General features: G+C 45.5%; 1 protein-coding gene across 3 annotated transcripts in view; it reads right to left on the bottom strand.

The window, feature by feature from the left end:
* Positions 1 to 20,379, bottom strand: part of ARHGAP32 (Rho GTPase activating protein 32) — a 244,107-nt gene that overhangs the window by 146,386 nt on the left and 77,342 nt on the right. For all 3 annotated transcript variants that reach the window (XM_064732156.1, XM_064732155.1, XM_064732154.1), the window contains one exon: positions 5,179 to 5,287. In XM_064732156.1, the coding sequence (XP_064588226.1) occupies positions 5,179 to 5,286 (108 nt within the window). In that variant the 5' untranslated portion in view covers position 5,287. Of the gene's footprint in view, positions 1 to 5,178; positions 5,288 to 20,379 lie in introns of those variants that run through there.

Consider the following 20,379-nt stretch of genomic DNA (forward strand, 5'->3'; position numbering starts at 1 on the left):
AAGATAGCAGAAAACCCCCACAATTTCAGCTTCATATCTCCTAAAACTTCTCCTTGCACTTGAGAGCTTAAAACCTTCAACTTGTAAAAAGAACTTGCAGCTGGGCAGTCAGGGTTCAAAAGCACATTTTTCCCCAAGAAATTTTTTCCATGATGTGGAACCCATCTGAGAACAGGATCAGCCTGACAAAACTCTGTCAGTGACTTCAGAGCTCCCAGCCATATCCTCAGCTGTAAAATTCTGCTGTGGGTTCACACACATACAAAGCATTAAGAGACACAGGGAAAAAAATTCCAAAATATCAATTTTAACATGTTCAAAGGTATTATATCTACATATCTGAGAAACTAAAATGAGATCATTTCAGTAAACCACTGCTGGGAAATCACTATAGCTTACAGGGCCAAGCAAATGGATTTACCACATTCCCTTTTTATGCAGATTTTTCCACAATTCCTGGAGGTTAGTCTGCATCAGAAACAGGCCTGATTTCTGTGAATTAAAAACCAACCAATGAACCAACACTAATTAAAAAAGAAGCCCCATGTATTCTATTTTTGGCATCTATTCTTGCAGAAGCCCTACTCAAGACCTGGGGCAGCACTGGCCAAGTGATGTACAAAGAATGAGAAACAAACACTAAGGACATAAAATCTTTCTTTAAACCCTCATAATGCACTAATCCCTGCACACATTCATAATTGCATTTAAAAATAGTTTTCTCCTCACTCATGTCCCAGATTTAACAGTGATATATCGAGGTCTCATTAAAAAGCCTTTATTACCTTCATAAGCCACAGAACCTTCCCTATCTGGCATCAAATGCTGAAAATACTACAGATCTCAGAACCCCTGTGACCTAAGAGCTAAGATTATTCCAGGGGCTTCGTAGGACAGGCTCTAGCCCTGTGCCATTCTAAAGTATTTATAAGCTTGCATTTCTCCTAAGGGAATTCCAACAGCAAAAGCCTAAAATGATGGGTACCAACTGCAGCTGCTGCCTTCTTGTGCACTTGTCAAATTCACGGAGTCTTCTACATTAATTCAGAGACTCCCCTTTTCTAAGCACCCTGATTCCACACCTGACCCCAGCTGTCACCTCTTGTTATGGACAGCAAAACTCCCAGACAAGGCGAGATCCCAGCCAGAGGTGCACCAGGGGGACAAAAATCCTTCCATGCGCTTGGACAATCATATTCTCATATTCTGAAGGTTTCCAAAGCTCAAGGAATTGAAAAAGTGCAGGAAAAGTGACTTCTTCAGAAGCATGCAGAGAATCACAGAAAGTTGGAAGGGATCTTAAAGCTCATTCAGTGCCAGCCCTGCCATGGCAGGGACACCTTCCCCTGTCCCAGGCTGCTCCAGCCCCATCCAGCCTGGCCTGGGGCACTGCCAGGGATCCAGGGGCAGCCCCAGCTGCTCTGGGCACCCTGTGCCAGGGCCTGCCCACCCTCACAGGGAACAATTCCCAATTCCCAATATCCCATCCAGCCCTGCCCTCTGGCAGTGGGAGCCATTCCCTGTGTCCTGTCCCTCCATCCCTTGTCCCCAGTCCCTCTCCAGCTCTCCTGGAGCCCCTTCAGGCCCTGGCAGGGGCTCTGAGCTCTCCCTGGAGCCTTCTCCTCTCCAGGTGAGCACCCCCAGCTCTCCCAGCCTGGCTCCAGCCCTGGAGCAGCCCCATGGCTTTTCTGGACTTGCCCCAGCAGCTCCAGGTCCTTTTTTGAGTGCATTCCCCTGATCTCCAGTGTCAGGTGAATGCAGCTCACGTGGCACCTCTCTGTAAGCACATTTGCAATGGGTGCATAAATGAAGATTTCTGTGTTTATCTCAGCATCTTAATGCTGCTTCACAACAAAATTCAGACAAGGCAGGACCAGAGGGTCAGTAAGCACAGCAGCCTGATGGGGGGAGAGCCATGGGCTCAGTGCTTTCAAACAGTGCAACTCCCTGAACTCATGAAGAAGAGAAAGGAGGAACTCAGGAGGTCAGCAACATGTGGTAAATGTAATATTAAGCACAAGCATCAATTTATGCTAAAGTTAATGCAGGCTGAGGACAGCTGTTTTGTAGGCTCATGTGAGATATATTATATAAAGGCTCTTTCACAACTTCATTTCTTGCAACTCAGAAACAGAGCACTCAGCAGGGCCTGACAAGAAAAAGATACCCCTTTCCTTTAAAATAACATTACTGTCTTGGAGAAATGTTAGAAAATCCATAAACTGCAATTTTCCTTGGCTCACTCGGGGCTTTGCAGCTCCAGAACTCAGAAGTGTTCTATGAAGAAAGTCAATATCATCAACTGCACTTTCTGAAGTGGAGCAGAGGCAGAAATCCCAGGATGTGTGAAGGTTACCCAGCAGGTGCAGCACAGTGGGAATTGGGGGCTGAGACACAAAAAATGTGTCTAATACACCTAAAGTCTAAAAATACAGGGCATGAGTCGGGGGGGAATACAAAATATGGCAATGCTTGAGGAGCTCCAGGCAGCTGCCTCATTACCCAGCTCCTGGGAACTCTGTCCAGCAGGGCTGCCTCTCCTTCAGCCTGCACCTCACCTACAACACAGAATTGCACCAGAAATACTGAGGGAGAGATGTCCCTGGATCCCTGGCAGGGCCCAAGGCCAGGCTGGAGGGACTTGGAGCAGCCTGGGGCAGTGGAAGCTGTCCTTGCCCATGGCAGGAGGTGGAACTGGATGAGCTTTAAAGTCTCTTCCAACCCAAACCATTTCCCAATTCTAGGATTCCCCCCAAACAAACCAGGTCTCCAACACAGAATCACTTGCCCTTCTGCTGAACCACAAACACAAAACGAGCAGTGCTAAAAAGCAGATGAAAGTATAAATAATAAACTAAAGAAGACAAAAGAAGTTGCATCAAACAAAGGACTGAAGCTACTCAGGTGCTGAAAATGAACCGGCAATGACAGAAACATTAAAAATAAAGAGGTTCTGTCACCTTATATTTACAGTATAGGAGGACATCAACCTCCACACATTTAGAAAGACCTTCAGTTTATTTCTTATTAAGAAAAAGCTCTGGAAACAAAGCACTTCTATAAATTAATAATAAGCCCTTTGAAAAGTATTATGGATAAAACGGGGAAGGAAGAGTAGGGACGACTTGTTCATGTAGCTGTGAATGCATAAATTGACTTTTTTTAATAAAAGCATGTTCCAAGGCAAAGCTCAGGAGACAAGTGCCAGGACTTCCCCAGCTCTCCAGTGTCCCTTGTCTCAGCCTTTACTCACCTGGGAGAAGGTGAATTCATGTGAGGTGACAAAGCCTGGCGCCTGTCAGGGCTCCAGCCAGGGGAACCAATGAAGGGAACAACTTTTCCAACCCTGCATCCTCCATTCCCTGGGGGCTGGGGCTTCAAGCAGCAACAAAACCTAAAATTTGCATCTTCAACAACAACTAACCAAAAATGAGATGTACTGTGGCACTGTGAGACAGCCACATAGCATGCAAAGAGCAGTCTCTGGGACAAGGTTGAAGCAGAGGCTGCTAAAAATGCAAAGTGAAGGAACAGAGGGAGGGAAGAAACCTCAGGCTTCAAATGATCAGGGAAAAGGCAGAATATTGAAGATATGCTGGTTAAACAGAGAACTCTGTCAGTGCTGAAAAAGGTCCTGCAAATATTTACATCTGAATATTGCCCCTGACTGCAGGTAAGGAAAGTGGAAACTTGATTCACTCACCACAGTAAACACAAACAAGACAGATTTTTCTCCCCCCTCTTTACACTGTATTCAGAGGACCCTGAGGTCAAACCAACACCGTGAGCACAAATCCAGCCACTCTAAACACAGGTTCAGCAGCTTTACTGTCCTTCATCACACCAAGTCACTGTGCAGCAATCCCAGCTGGGAATTTCCCTGTTTATCATCCTCTAAATCTCTTCTCCACTGGACCAGTCAGTTTTGGCATTGCTGGCACAGCGCTGTGCAAGAGGGCACGTTCCAAAGTGTGATTTAATTGGGCAGAGGAGCATGATGCAGGGTAAAATAAACACTGAACAATGTCCATGAGCACAACAGCCTCAAGCAGGTGAACATTCCCTTCACTGCAAGTCAACCAGGAGAAAAAAACCAACACTAATGAGATGTGCCAGGAAACCTGTGTCCCAGGTGAGGACACTGAATTACAGCCTGACAGCTCTGAGACACAGCTGGAGGTCACAGACAGCAGTGAGGTGTCACACAGTGACTCCCACCAGACCCCAGAGTGTGGGAAGCTCTGAGCTGGGAGCAGGTGCTGCTGCCTGAGCAACACTGATGGGAACAGACAGTGCTCCAACTGCGGCCAAGGTGGAGAGAAGGCAAAAACAGCCATACACAAGGAAGGAAAAAAAATTACAAGGTGAAAAGTGCAAACAATCACAGGCTGGGAGAGCTGGGGCTGTTCACCTGGAGAAGAGAAGGCTCCAGGGAGAGCTCAGAGCCCCTGCAGGGCCTGAAGGGGCTCATAAATAGGTGTATGAGAGACTTTACACAGGCAGAGGGTGACAGGACAAGGGGGAATGGCTTCCCACCGCTGAGGGAAGGGTTAGATGAGATATTGGGAAGGAATTTTTCTCTGTGAGGGTGCTGAGGCCCTGGCACAGGGCGCCCAAAGAAACTGTGGCTTCAAAAACCCCCATGAATATTAAGGCAATCCAGTTGTCTCTGGCCCACTGCCCACCTGAGTGCCCTCTCTGAGATTAAAAGAGCACCTTTGTGTGTGCTTTTCTGCAGCTCTGGTCCCTCTGATGGCACGTTTGCTCTCAGGCTGAGGTTTTATTTATGTAGACTTAGCCAGCATTTTGCTAAAATCTCATTCCTTCACAATGCTGCATGCTTCAAAGAGCACATTTTTACAAGAAGTTCCCTTCATGCTCAGAAGTCTTGCTGAAAAAGAGGTTAATGCAGACTGAAAATCATTGTGACATTATGGACCTTTTAATTGGTTACAAGACCTGCTTTGGGGCACGTATTAATAGGGCAGAAGCATTGTGAAAGCTCCTTCCCTCTCCTTGACAAACTGCCAGAGGAAGGAAAGCATTTTGGCCTTGTTCAAAGTATTGTCCAATCCATTTAAAAAGCTGAAACTCAGGGAGTACAAATGGACTAGAGGAGCAGAGTGCTCAGAATGGGAGATGATGGGAAGAGAAGGGGCAGCCCAGGTGTTTCTTTACCATGGCACTGAGCGTCTCCTCCCAGTCCGGCCGCTCCCTGGGGTGGATGCTCCTCTGCAGCTCTGGGACAAAGTCATCTTCTTCTGCGTGGACAGAGGACTTCATCATTCTGCAAAGGACACAAGGTGCATATTGATACAATTAACTGGAAGTTGATATAATTGTCACTGACAATTCCAGGGTAATCTCACACCCAGACTGTTACAGTGCTCAGTTTTATGACAACATGAAATGATTTTACACGTCCAGAAATCCCACAGACTCCTGAGTTTCTCCCACTTCCTCATTATACAAGCAGGACAAGAGTGTAAATTTGGTGGAGAGAAATCTGCACTTCCTAACCAATCAGTAGATAATTTTGTTTAATCACTGCACAATTTGCAAGTCTCACAACACAGCAAAATGCAGAGGAGTGATTTTCAGTCCACTTCAGAAAAATGGCTCCCATTGCCCAGGCAAACAGCAAGAGAAACACACATTTGTAAGGAGAATTACACACTTTTGATTCCTCCTCTTTTTGCCTGAAATGGGAATAACAGCTTCCAAATCTTAGTTTGACTCCACATCCCAAGGCCTGATCCATCAGCTCTCATCTCTTCCTGATTCTACCTGAAGAGTGAGCACTGCAAATCAGCCTGATGTGACCAGGCCCAGCTTTTCTTCATAAAAGGAGCCATCTTCCAAATATCCTGTGAAGGTTATTCCAAGCCTGCACAGAGATCACAGGCTCAAAATGAAAACTGAGAAAGAATTCATAAAAGCCCCTCAGCGCCTCCACATGACAGCACTCTGTAGAAAGGTATTTTTTTTTCACTTTCTGTTTGTGTAAATGTGTCTTTGCAGAGATTATAGCATAGACTTGAAGTACCAAAGGCCTGTTCAAAGTCTGGTATCACCCATTCTAGTTTCATTAAACATGATATTCAGCCAGGCTTTTATTCCCTTAATAGATCACCACTTATGTATTTAGGATAAGCATTTTGATAATCAGCAGTGCAAAGGCATGGGCAAGAAGGGCTGGTTTCTAACCCTGCTGATTTATGCACCACTTGACTGAAACACGCCTGGTGAAAGGCAGTTAATAAAACTCCTTTGCTTCAGATCCAAGATGTGAAGTTCTGAAACCCCAACATGCTGCTTGACACTGGGCCAAATCATTTAACTCTGCTTTGTTCTCTCCAAGAGGGTTAAGGATGAAGTAATTAACACTGCTGTTAATGGCACGGCTGGGTTAGGAATTACAGCCCACATCATTTCATCCCCAGCTTTGTGATCATATTTCTGCTCCAATAAAAAACACATCCCAGAGAAAATGAGCCTCAAAAGCAAAAGTCAGAATGCCCCAGGGAAGTGCTGCTCACTGTGGGGTCTCTGTCATTCCCACCCCAGCATCACCTGCTGTCCTCAGGAGGGAGGAAATGCACCTGCCTGGGGACAGCTGCAGAGAGCTGAAAAACATCTGCAGGAAAAAGCCATGATTTGGAGTACAGAGGTGCAATGTCAGCTCAGAAAGGAGACTCTCACCTTTGCAATAGATGCTTAAAGGAATTTGGGCGTTGAAAGACTAAAAATTTGCCTCCTCAATTTTCCTTTGCATATCAGAAGAAAGAGACCTGGCCTCACAGCCCCAGCTCCACCACAGGAGAGGTTTCCTACTTACTTTGAAGCAGAGGAAACTAAGTTGTGCAACTCAGAAACAAGACATAAAAAAACAACAACAAAAAAAAACCCATACCAAAAAAACCCCCACAAAACCTCAACTTTTTAAATCAATGTCATGATTTTGAAAAAGGCTCAATACAGTTTTCCTGAAGATTTCTACATGTTGGGGTTTGACCACATTGCACCTGAATAAAAAGATTCTAAACAAATTATCCACAGCAAGGTCAGCCTGACTCTCTGAGGTGACAGAATGGAAGGATGGGTGATGAGATCAAGACCCACCTTCTCCAGCAGTTAAAGCAATCAAAGTGCTTCCTCATTTAAAGACTTGAAAATAATGGGATTGCATTTACATCTTTATCAGCACTTGGGAGTACAGATGGATTCACTACCCAGCTTCTCAGGGATAGAGAGGATCTTCTGGCAGATCCTGACAGATTTCTGCTCTGAAATTGGTGGCTGCAGTGGTGAGACTGAGTGCAGAGGATGCTATATCCTATTCTAAATTATCATGTTCAGGGTCTGTACCCTCACACTGGATCAGCGTGGATGTCACAGCACTCAGCTCTTTTTACCACACTCCAATCTATCTACTCACATCATTTCTTTAATCACTGTCTATAAAACTTCCATGATAAACTCTTCACAAACCCTTCCCACTGAGATCCCAAAATGCAATCCCATTATTCATCCTGTGAAGGTGTTCTGGACTTTTACTGCAAATTGGAAAAGCTCCACATGCAAAATTGAGCCTTTAAAACCGTCAATTCTTTGAGCTTTTGCCAGACTTCTACTGCTGAGGGAAATATTCTACTGCTGAGGGAAATTCAAACTTGGTCACAACATCACAGAAATACTGGAAATTATACTGAAGATTTTCTCTCTGACACAATTATCAGCACTTGATAACCATCTGTGCACCCTTGTTAATTTTTAATAGCCACTATTTAATTCCATGCCATCTGAGACAGAGAGCAAGGAAGGCTGAAGATGCTGCAGGTAATATTAGTCCCTTATGGATTAAGTTTGGGTGCTTTTTTCTGCCCATCAGTGGCCTGGATGAAGGAAAATAACTTTGTGAACTTGCAGCAATGAAACAGGGAGAGGAGTGGGGGCAGAAAGGGGGCAGAGCAGGAAGAAAAGAGCTTCTGAACACACTCTCCTTTTTACAATGTTTCCTCTGGGCATGTAAAACCTCAGAGCAACAGCTGGGGAACGAAGGAGCTTTCCAAGCAGCTGGCCTAGGGAAAACTCTGGCCTCACCCCAAGACAAGCCTGGAATATTATCTCTAGGTATAATCACGTTCATACATTTTATATGCATGTGCATTATGTATATTTGACATCATTTTAATTTATATAATAAATAAATAACACAACATACATATGTCTGATTCACCACACATGTCAAGCTGAAACAAGACAAATCATCTTTTTTCTGCCATGAATTCTTTTCCACAGGAGAGGAAAATACCTCAAATCCCAGGAGCACTTACACAAAACACTGACACATGGGTCTTGTAAACACTAAAGGCCAAACCAACTACAGAGCTGCTCTACAACAGCTCCATTTGGGTATAGATATTTGAGGCAGATGTAAATAAGTGAGAAGTCACTACAAAATTTAATCCTGGCCATTAGAATAGAAATAGAATTTTATTTAAAATGCCACTTCCTCAGCTTCTCAGCAGCTCTGTCCTTGCAATGAAACGTGACACTGTTATATTAATAAAAGTTCTGGTGTACAGAGGCCATTAAGCAATTCCCTGCAGATGAATGAACCCTTCTTCATCAAATTGAGGACCAAATGTACTGGAATAAATGTTTACAGGACATTTCACAAAAGACCCTGCCCACTTTCACACCCACTCTTTGAAGTTCTCTGGTAGGTCAAGTTGATTAATTTAGTTAGAACTTACATATTTGTACAGGACACAACTGTATCAAAAAAACATCTCATGTCCTTTTCCTCCTCAAATCCAGTTAGCTGCTCCCCTCATTTATGGTATTTCTGTGCCATATCAGGAATTAAAACCCTCTGGTGCCTTATCCAAGCATCAAGTTCTGCCTGCTCACACTGAGTTGTATCACGGGCCAGGAAACACCTACAGGAGATCTGTAGGGTGATTTGCATTAAGTGAACTTTATCTCAAGTAAATGTAAACTTCATATTAAATAGATGAATATTCAGCTTAACGTCCCTAAACTCTACAGTTACTGCTTGCCTTTAATACTGTAAATTTTAAATACACCTTTCACTAAATGAGAACCTCCCCTTTGGCTTTGAGGGAGTCCCACATCCACAAATCCAACATATTTTCACATTTCTGTTTGCATAAGAAGGGAAGAATCAGAAAAAGGGGGTTTGTGGAAACAGCTTCTTAAGTTAAACAAAACCAGAACTTTTAAAACATTGTGGGAGTGTCTGTTCCCATCACTCAGGTTCTCTGGCACAGCCCCAGGGCCACAGCAGGGAAGAACACAATTGTCATGGCCTGGGTGCCATGTGCCACCCCAGCTCATGCAGGACACAGGATGGAGACAAATTCCTTCCCCAGGTGCTGATGGTGCGAGAGCCCTGCCAGATCCCCATTCCTCAGCTGGACAGGCAATGGGCTCCTCAGATTAATGCCAAATGTGATTTGGAGTTGTTCTCCTCCTTGGGGACATCTCCTGGCTGCTCCCCCACCAGTGACTTTTCTTCCTGACCTCCAGCTGAGAGGTGGGAGCCATTGAGAACTGATTTATTAGTTTATTTATGACTTCTATCACACTGTTGTTGTGCCCGAAGATTGCTCCCCCGATGGAAAAGCACAGCTCTGCCCGACCAAACCAACAATTCCAGAGGATTTAGAGCTCTACACAAAGTGATGCTTCCCAAGATATAAATTTTACCTCAAAGGCTACAATTTAATTAAGGCCTGTGCTGACACTAACCACGACTGAAAACCAAAAAGCTTCAAACCATATCTGATAAAATCTCTCACATTTGTTTTGTTCAAATAATTTGCACAAAAGGCAAAAAGAACCCATCCTAGCCTGGCTGGAGCATCCCTGTCCTTTGAATGTAACAAGTAGAGTTTTAATCCCATTATTCTCAATAACAGTTTGGAAACATAATCCAGCAGTGAATCAACAAAGAAATACCTTGAAAACTCTGCTTCAGCAGGTTTAAAATAAGTCAATCAAGATGTAAAGTGCTGTGGGTGCCACACTACAATATATGACACCAGAATTAAGTCAACTTTTCACATCTCATGAGCTGCCTACTGCCACCAGGAAAGGAAAAAAAATTATTAAACAAGAACTGAGATTTTACCCAAAGTTTATAAACACTTGGGCAAGACAGTGGAATCGTGTGACAAACCCTGATCTATCTTCACTTCTGACCTCAGACTTCTACCACAAGCACACACAAAAATCAGGAAATTACATTAGGAAGATGGCGAAAACACCAAAATGCACATAGCCCTCAGCCAATATTCCAAGTAAACTCTTTGTCCATGAAACTAAAACTAATACAGTGGAAAGGAAGAAAATAATCACACAACATGGAAAGCAGAGATAGCTCTGCTCTCAGATGAGCCCCAGGGAAAACAAAAGAAGAGATGGGAACTGCAGGCTGACAGCGCTGATCTGATGAGGATTTAATTTCACATGTTTCAAATCAGCTTTGTCAACACCTCCCTGATTACATTATGTCCATCTGTATTATATAAAACAAGATTTCTGAAGTCTGACTCCAGGATCACACGACACGAAGCTGGAAAAGCCTGGCAAGGGCAGCTCCAAGCCCACCTGATAAATAATGCTAAATGGATTGTGTTCAATCCTCGGCCACAGAGTGAGGACCTGGCACAACCAAAGGGTTGCTGTGATTGACTGGACAATGCTGAAAGCAGTAATTGCTACTTTTGATGGAAGTTCATCATAGGAGAGCCAAAATCCAATTAGCTGGGAAGGCACTGCACAAGGAAAATCAGGAGTGTAACAGTATATTACAATAAGAGGATATCTAAAAATCACTGGAATGAAATATCATTCAATTATCAGCACAGAGCAAACTGGATTTCTCCGCACTCTGGGTGCTCCAGGGCTCTCATGATGCATTTATTTATGGCCTGGTTCTGAGCTGAGCTCAGTGGGTTTCAGCCTGGGGGATGTGGATATGTGAGGGTCTCAGAACTGCAACTGTGGGTGGTGGGAGTCAAAAACTTAAACCAAGCTCACTGTGCTGTGCAGCGCTTTGGTTCATGTGCCCTCCTCGTGGAATGCAGGCTTCCCTGGCAGATCTATCCATGTCCCAAATAAAGGAGGCTGGGAAACTCTAAACCATGGGAATAGGGGTCTGGGCAGGATCAGCACTGTTGCAATGAAATCCCATTTTACTGGTTGTGACAGCTTTCAAAATTACCCATGTTAGTTACAGCCACAAAGGCAGTTTTAAAATACTTTAAATACCAAATGTTCCGTTTTTCCCAACATTCAAATTCTAAATTCATGGCACACCTATGCCCAGGGAGTGTGACATCCCCAATGCAATAGGGTGGTGTGGAAGGGCTCGTGGCCTCCCCAATACCAATTACTGAAATTCAGCTACAGAAGGCAATTGGTCACCACAAACCACCTCACACTAACTTGGAGTTCTGGCGTTTCTATTCCCACAAAGATTTTTTTTTTTAAGAAAAGAATCACTTCCTATTTGATGTGCATCTCCACCTGTTAAATGAGATTCTCAGCTGGCTGAAATCTTTTTCTCTAAGGAAGGAAAAGAATGTGGGGGGTTTGGGTTTGTTTTTTTTTTTTCCATTATTTCTCTTCTTAGATGAAGAATATATGAAGTTAGATAAACTTTTCAAAAATTAAATATAGAAGGTTTTAAATAAAGATTTTTTTGCAATCAGCACTATTACTTGATTAATTTTTAAAACACCAGAGTGGACATGACAGCCCTTCCACCGTGTATGTTCCTCTGCACAGGGAGGCAGGCAAGGCCAGTGGCACTGCAGAAATTAATTAATATATTGGTTTCCTGCCCTGCTCCAGCTCTCTGGACTTGCTTAAATATAAGCTCCAATACAGTCAGACAATTATCTTTGCTCAAGGGCTTTACTGTGGTTTCAGGCTTCCAAAGAGACTTTTTATTTATTCATTTGCAAGAGCGTTTAAAGCACATTTTCAGAGCCCGCAAAGAAAAGTTGCACAAACGAGACCAGATTACCTGGAATTTAGAACCTGTGGGCAAAGGGGCAAGCCTGGGCATGGCAGTTCCCCTTTTAGCAAAAAAAGGCATCTCCAGGTACCACAGGCAGCCTCTCTCACCTTGGGAATCAGCTTTCTATTCCCAATTGACTTCTTATTGTCACCAACACTGAGCATCTCCCAACCCCTCCTAACCCTCACTGCATAAGCAAAGCCCTCAAGCCCAGGGGGGAACGTGGCTTTAAACTGAAAAGGGATAAATTTAGAAAAAAGATAAATTTAGATATTTGGAAGTAGTTCTTTTCTTTGAGGTTTACACTGGCCCAGGGTGCCCAGAGCAGCTGTGGCTGCCCCTGGATCCCTGGCAGTGCCCAAGGCCAGGCTGGGCATGGCCTGGAGCAGCCTGGGACAGTGGGAGGTGTCCCTGCCATGGCAGGGGTGGGATGAGATGGGCTTTGAGCTCCCTTCCCACTCAAACCAGCCCAGGATTTTGTGATTCCAGAGCTTGAGGGCACTGCCTATGCTCTCACACAGCCACAGGAGTGTCCCAGCAGGACCTTGGCACCACTGGGTGAGTTCCAAAGTACCAAACAACTGAACATTTCTCCCATCCATCAAGGACAGGAAGGAGGATGGAAGAGGAGAAGCCAACACTGTACTATAAACAAACCTTCTGACTGTTTCTTTTCCTCCAAGCACAGTTCTGTAGGTACACAGTAAAATCAACCCCAAACCACCTTCAGTAAATCTCTAAATCTGAAAGCAGCAAAAAGCAATAGACTCATCTTCGTTTGTCCTACCCTTCCACCATGGTTTTGGCATCCTCTTGTCTCACCTGCTTGTGTTTTATGTCTCAGCTCAGTAGCATCCATCTCCAAGTACATAAGTGAGTACAGAGATGCACTCTGCTCTCTGGAAGGGACTGGAACATGGAACTAAGAGCTTTGTGCAACTGGGCTGTAAGAATCTGCATTCAGAGTTTGCATAACTGGCATTTCTTTAAGCACTTCATGAAAAGAATAAGTTATTGGAATATTCGGCTTTTGCAAGCTCAGAGACATGTTCTTAGTTATTAAAAAGCTTTATAAAAATAATCACAGAATCCTCATGCTTTTGCATACGTATTACTGAACAAACCTGCTCTTTTATTTGGCAACACATAAAAGATGTTATTTTAGTAGGTGCTCGGCATTTTCTTTCAGAAGAACACAGTGACAGTCAATAAAAAAATTGCTCTGGAATAAGTTTCTCTCATCACTTTGCCCAGGATGAGAAAAATAATTAGGAAATCACTGAACAATCAGAATCTCTGAGCCCTGGCTTGGATTTCTTTTGTTTGACTCAGGAACAAGTATAAAAGTAATAAAAAAAATACCTCTAGGGAAAAGGGCATGAACCTCTTATTTACCATTAATAAACTGCTGCAAGCAGCTCTGAAGCTGGAACACAGAAGGGAGATGGGAGAAGATGCTGCTCCTGCCCTCCTGCTCTGCCAAGGAGTCTGACCCTGGGCATGTCAGCAAAGGCTCCTCGTGGGGCAGTGGCATGTCCAGCCCTGGGGCCTTTCCCACTGCCACTGGTGTGGTGGGAATGATCTCAACCCCACAGCAGGGCTCAGCTGTCCTCCCCCAAGAGACACCAACAGGGACCTCTCACCAAGCTCTCAGTAGAAGCTGTTCCCTGCACTTCCTCTGCAATCTCCTCGTTTTGTTTGTGTGGGTGAGACCAAGCTCTGTCCCAGCCAGCCCTTCTCAATGCCCAGCAAGTGCTGCTCTGCCCCTGGCTGGAGCCCTCAGACCTCTCCATCACACAGAGCAGAACAAACCCCACCTCTCCCAGCTGATCCAAGTGCTGCACACATCAAAGCAGACCCCAAATTGTACAGAGTGACCTAAACCTAATCCAGGACATGCACCTGGGCTCATCTGGGGTTTGTTTGTAGTTCAGTGCCAATGCAAAGTCATAGCAAATTTACTCTTCCCTCACAGAAGCACATCCTGGAAAACACTGTTTTCAGCACATGGAATGATCAAGAGCAATCACCTCATCAGTTACAATCAGCCCCATGTGCTGCTAAATGACAACTGTTCATAACATGAGACAATGTTCAGCCTTGCCCGGTCAGGCAGCTGCAGAGCGGGGAAACCTTTCTCCAAGTAAAACATTTATATGGAGGCTGACACCCACCCAGAGCTGTACTTTCTGTCCATCCCACACCTTCTATCCATCCAATACATCCAAACTGCCTGTGTACATCGTTTTGGGGCACTCTGTGGTTAAAACCAGGGGACAAAACCCACCCCAAGCACACTTGCTAGTGAATTCTTACAAGGAAATGAATGGAAATGAACTCTGGGACACCAGAACCTGAATGGCTGAACAAATAATAAAAGATAAGCATAAGCAAGTAAATAAAGAGTAGCTCAGTTATTTTGACTTAAATAAATAGTCTTAAATGATGGGTGGTCCTTGCACCATATTTACAACAGCCCTCCTCCTACCCTCCTATTATCACTGTACTTCAGTGGTATCAAAAGCAAACAGGAGGCTGGCTCAGTCCTTTCTCCATCTAGAAATCACTACTTATACATTTCATTATTACTGTTCCTATTGGATAGCTCCTGACCAGCTAAATGGAATTAAATGGAGGCCTCCAACTGCAGCAAGCCATCGTCAGGGGCAGATTTAAGCAGGTGGGGGTCACACGGGCAGGGAATGTGCAAAGCCACACTGTATTTAATTCTCGACAGCACAGCCGTGAATGATCCCCTGGGCTCCCAGAGCACTGGGACAGACCTGCCCTGCCACCCCCCTGCACAGGCACTTCTGAGGCAGGGAATGGGAAGATGGAAGTGGGAGGGGTGCAGACGACACAGGGGGGACAAGGAGAAGCAGTGCCTGAGGGCTGCAGACCTTCAGGGCACAGTGGACAAACCCTCTTGCAGTGTCTCAGAGCACATTTCCCCTCAGTGACAACACACCCAGCACTGATGAAGTCTTTAACAACCAGGAACACATTTACTTTGGCTTTTGGAATAATTTACAGTTGTTAATTAGCACTTTCAGTGAATAATAAACCCCCAATAACCAGGAAAGAGCTCCTCACTCTCCCTTGCTGGCTCTCAAGGGTCCAGCTGCAGCCACTACTGTCCCTTTTCCCCTCAACACCCACAGGCAGTGTGGGACAAAGGCAGCCAAGCTGGCACACGGCTGCTCTCAATGGAAACCCTGCTGCTTGGTTTCCTGCTGCCTCACAGATGAATACAGAAAGAACAATTAGCCAAGCCTTCAGTCTAATTTGGATGTATTTTTCTTTTTGGAGGGGAGACTGAGAGATGGTACATCATAAACCCAAACCTTAACTCTAAAGCTGCTCAGAGGAGCACAAGACTGAAACACCAGGTGTAACCTGTACTATATGGACTTCTAATAATAAACAGGGACACCAGTTATGCTAAAAGCTGTACTTGGATATGCCAGGAGATCATAAAACATCAATGTAAGGACTGCTTACATCAAAGCAGGTAAGAGGTGTGTAAAGAGAGTATCTCCTTATGCTTTATATCATCCATTTTCCAAAACCAAAGTAACTGACAGCTCACGTAAGTCGTCCAGTGTTTCAGAAGAGGAGTGGCCCTAAAGCAGGAAATAACTTCCATTTCCCAGTCCATCACATAAGGAATTATCAAATACCTTATCAGGGACTGGAGGAAGAAGAATCCAGGCTCAGGGAGAACAATACCCTCCCGTGCAGGGGATCACACCCTGCTCTCACTCACTCCATGCCATGAAATGCTGCATCCTGATGGAGCAGAGACAAGAGCCAGCCCAGCTCCCAGCAGGCAATCAGGGCACTCTCCCGGGGAAGACCAGAAGGCTCTGTCAGAGAAGGCTCAAGAGCGGAGCTCTGCCCTTCCCCATTCCCCAGCCTGCACCTCTGAGCATGGAGAGTTTATGCAACACCTCCTCCTCACTCATTACTTTATGAACTCCTTCCAAAGAGGAGAAAATGAGAAGAGAAAGCGACACGCTACACACAGAAAGCCTGAGCAGGATCATGGAGCAGGGAAGCTCTGGCCTGAGACAGCAGTGTCCCTAAAGAGCTCAGAGGCAGCACCTCCAGGGCCAGCCCTGACGGGGCTCCTGCAGGGAGCAGCTCCCATCTCCACCTGGTACCCAGCAGAGGGACCTGCCCAGCTCCACAGACACTGCCCTGGGGGAGAAGCGCACCCATTCCACACAGGGCTGGCCTTGTGCTGGGCCAGGAGAGCTGCCAGGCCTCAGGAGCTGCTGAGGGCAGAGCAGAGCTCCAGGGTGGGGACATCTGGTGCAGCCACAGCAGCACTGTGGGTCACCTGCAGGCTGTGGCTGCACAGAGCTCATGAGGGACATCACACCTCAGAGACCTCCTTCTGCCCTGGGCACCTCCTGCCCCTGAGCCCCTGGGGCTTCTGCACACCAGAGAATCCCAGAAGCTCTGGGCTGGGGGAGCCCTCAGGATCAGTAATTCCAGCACAGGCAGGATGCCACTCACCAGATCTGGCTGCAAAACCAGGCTCAGGACCCTGCCCTGCTCTCAGCCTGTGTCTCTCTGACTAACTGAGAGTCTGGACATTCATCTTTGCTTTGCCAATGCTGGAGCTGAGTCCCTGGGTGTGGAGGGGCGTTCAGTGCCTCATCATGAAACATCACCCCAGTCCCCTGGAAATGGCAGAGATCAGGAAAAAGGAATAGTTTGGTTGGTTGTTGTTATTTCTAATTAACTGGGGGGGGAAGCAAGTGAAACACAAACACTTCTGGGAAAAATGAGAGGTCATATTTGTGTTTTAATTTTAAAAGCAAACTATGAACAACAAAACAAAGGAATTACAGAAACAACCTGTGACTGAGAACAAGGGGATTTTAAAATTGGGGGGAAAAATGCAACCTTTTAAAACAAAACATTTTAATTGCACTGCTTCAAAATTTTGTGGGCTTATGAAACCTCTTTAATTTTATATCAGGGCAGACAAGAAAGTCTCTGAAATACCAACCCAATTTTAAAGGCAGAAGGAAGGAGGGATAAAGAAAGAAGAAAACAGTGAACTATACATTCGTAGTCAAGACTGAAAAGATACTCAAAGAACAGAGGCCTTCTCTAATACATTCTAGGGGATGAAAACTATGAAAGGTGTTGAATTGCCTAGGCAGATGCCAGCAGTGCAATGCATGGAAAATCAAAAGCAAACAAGGTTTCCTGTCCCCTCAACTCCAGGAGAACGTGTCTGCATCCACCAGCTGCCTCTGTGCAAAGAAAATGAACAATTTCAAAATGTGAACATCACAGAAGTAACAGGTCCCTGAGCACAGGACAAATCCTGCCACTAGAACATGCCTCACTCACCCTGATGACAGAGGGGACCATGGGAGCAGCACTGCAGGAGTGCTTGGATGGAGTGTGGTACATTGGATGCAGGAGAGCAGAAAGGGACATGACAACTGAGTCAGGATTCCAGAAAGCAAAGCTCACAAAGGACTGGTGAGCTGTGCAATGACTCAGCAGGAAGAAGGAAAAAAAAATACAGCAGCTGATAGGCAAGTCTTTTCAGTAAGGACAGGTACCAAGAAAGAGTAAATAAAGTAATAAAGGGACAGAAGCTGAGCTGCCAGGCTGGAATTCTGCCTGTGTGCACAGAGCTGTCTCTGCTGCTCGTCCATTGTGATCCCCTCCCAGCACACCTGAGCAGGCAGAGCAGCAGGAAAGCCTGGCTTTAACCCCTGCTGCCTCCCAGCACCTGCCAGGCTCACTGCAAAGGGCATTTTCTTGGTGAGCCCCGTGAGAGGAAGCTACAGCCCGGCCAGGAGTCAAGAAAGCACAGAGGAGACAGAATGCCAGCTGGGGAAGCCAGGGAAAGGAGCAGGAGTGGGGTAAAGCAGGAGAGTCAGCGTGCTGCCCTGCCAGGCCCAGGAAGGTGACAGAGCATCCCTGCACCTCCTCAGTTGTCCTCCTGAGCATGAAATCCCACCTCCTGCTTCTCCAGTGTAACCTTCCAGGAGGGCTCTGCCATGACTGTTGAGGCTCAACAGATCCTCCTGGAATGGGAAGACCAAATGTAATCTGTAAAATAGAGATAACATGCTCCAAGCAGATGGATGAGAAAGACAAGCTGTGCAGATTTCACTGCTCAGTTTGAACATACTCTCACTCACAATCTCCTTGCAAACCTTTATGCAAATAGCTTTTCAAGAACATTGAATCCTCCACCCTCCCAAATTACCACAGCAGCATCGCTGTCCCCTCAGCCTGGAGCCCAGAGAGACCCCAAGGCACTGGGCACCTGCCTAGCCCGAGCCAGGTGACATTCAGTGACATTTGAGCAGATGCTCACGTGCTCTGCAAGGCAGGAGGAGAAAGGAGATGGATCAGGTAACTGCAATTCCTTTCCATCATTCCTCCCTGGCAAACCCAATCCCTTGAAAAGCACTGTTTCTTATCTCTGCCTTTTGAATCTCACCTGGCCTGGTTCCACTGGTATCAGTTCTGCATCTCTGCCACCACTCTGCCTCTGCACCAGGGTAATACAGGAGGAGAGGATGCCAACAGCTCCTCTGTGCAGCAGAATAACTGTATAATTGTGTTGGCTGGAGCAGGGAACTATAAAATCAGAGGGGAGAGAAGAAAAGGGCAGCTGAAAGGTACCAAAACTAGGAATGACACTCAAAACGTTCTCCTTTGCCACCACACCCCATCGCCAACAGGAGCTGTGAAAACTATTGAGAAAATTAACCCCTTCAAGGCAAGGGAAGCTGGGCTTCATGACTGGCACACAGAACGATGTCTGTTAGAAGAGCTGGCAGTGAGAGATCAAGGGGGACCCTGGCCTGGTGTATCACAGCCAGTTACAGTCAAAAACAGGAAGCCAGGGTGAGGACAATCACATCTGCAACATCCTCCCCACGCCTGTGTCAACATAAGCCCCCCAGGCCCTCAGGCACAGCTCAGGGGACTTCAGGGCATGAACAAGGACAATCCTGCTGAAAATACAATCCACTTTTCAATCCTCTTTCAAAAGACAAACAGGAATAAAATAAAAATTTTCCCTGAAGTAATTTTTCTACTTGAGCCATACAGCTCTTCACAATTAAGTCAAAATGTTCCTGTAAAACAGCTATTTTTGTTACTCCTTCTTTAAAAATGGTGTAAATAATGCACAAGAAGACTCAGCATTGCCTTAGTCAGTGAAGTCTGGAATAAAACCCAAGAGTGCCAGCTGCTGTCTGTCCTCCATAAAAACCTTCTCTCCATAAAACAACCATGGACACGTTTTTAACCCATGCTGACAACCTGTTTGCACACAAATGCTGAGGAACAACATTCCCTCTCCCAGGAGCTCCTAAAATGCTGTGCTTTGGGGGCAGGAGTAGCTGGGAAGGGCTAAGGAAGCATAAGGTACATGAATTGTTTATTTTCAGTATGACTAAGGTATCACTTCATTCCACTTGCATCACAGTAGAGGCTGCAATATTTCACTGCAACCTTCAATTGTCCTGACTCATGCTGTCAGTAATAAAATACCCTCTTGGGAAAACAAATAAATAGACAAATGATTTGGTTAAGTGCCTACCAGTGAAAGCACACTGTCCATTATTTTGAAGGCGTTCAAAAAGGTTGCAGGTCTGATGTGCTAGAGCAAGTGATGAAGGGATTTACAGTTTTGCCACTTTTGACAAGGAAAAAAAACAACAAAAAAAGAAAGTGTGGAGCAGCTTTTGAAAGCATTTGTCTCAAGCACCCAAAGGGTCGTCTGGAAACTGAAAGCATTTCTATTCCACTGGCACTTGTGCAGAGCAGCAGAATAATGAAGTGACTGGGCTATTGCCCTTCCCAAAGCAATGAGATCTTGCTGAAAGCAGCACACATTAATCTCAGTGCCCAGGGAAAGGGCACTAAACAGTGCTCTGCCAGCCTCTTAGCCCCTCTCTCAGTAACCAGGATCATTTTAGAACTGACACCTGCAACAGAGACTTTCTAGTGCATAATGAGTAACTCAGCAAAAAGAGAAGGCTGTGAGAGAACGGGTAAAAATATAGTGAACAAAGGAGTGAAATTACAAGATATAATGCAGCCTCAGTGAATAGGGCAGCCTGACAGCAGAACTTCCAAAGACTCCTGGTGAGGATATGGCTTCCAGAGCCGTGGAATAGGCAAGGAACCATCCTGGAAAAGCACCTGCTCCTTGCTCCCCCATTACCCCCATGCTGCCAGAATGCTCAGAAAAGACAGTTCCTCTTGCCATCAGGGCAGGGAAAAGCCCAGTGCAACAAAAACGAGCCTGGTCCCTAAATTGCCAGAGAGGC

Source organism: Zonotrichia leucophrys, chromosome 24 (assembly GCF_028769735.1).
Source record: "Zonotrichia leucophrys gambelii isolate GWCS_2022_RI chromosome 24, RI_Zleu_2.0, whole genome shotgun sequence".
Taxonomy (NCBI): Eukaryota; Metazoa; Chordata; class Aves; order Passeriformes; family Passerellidae; genus Zonotrichia; species Zonotrichia leucophrys.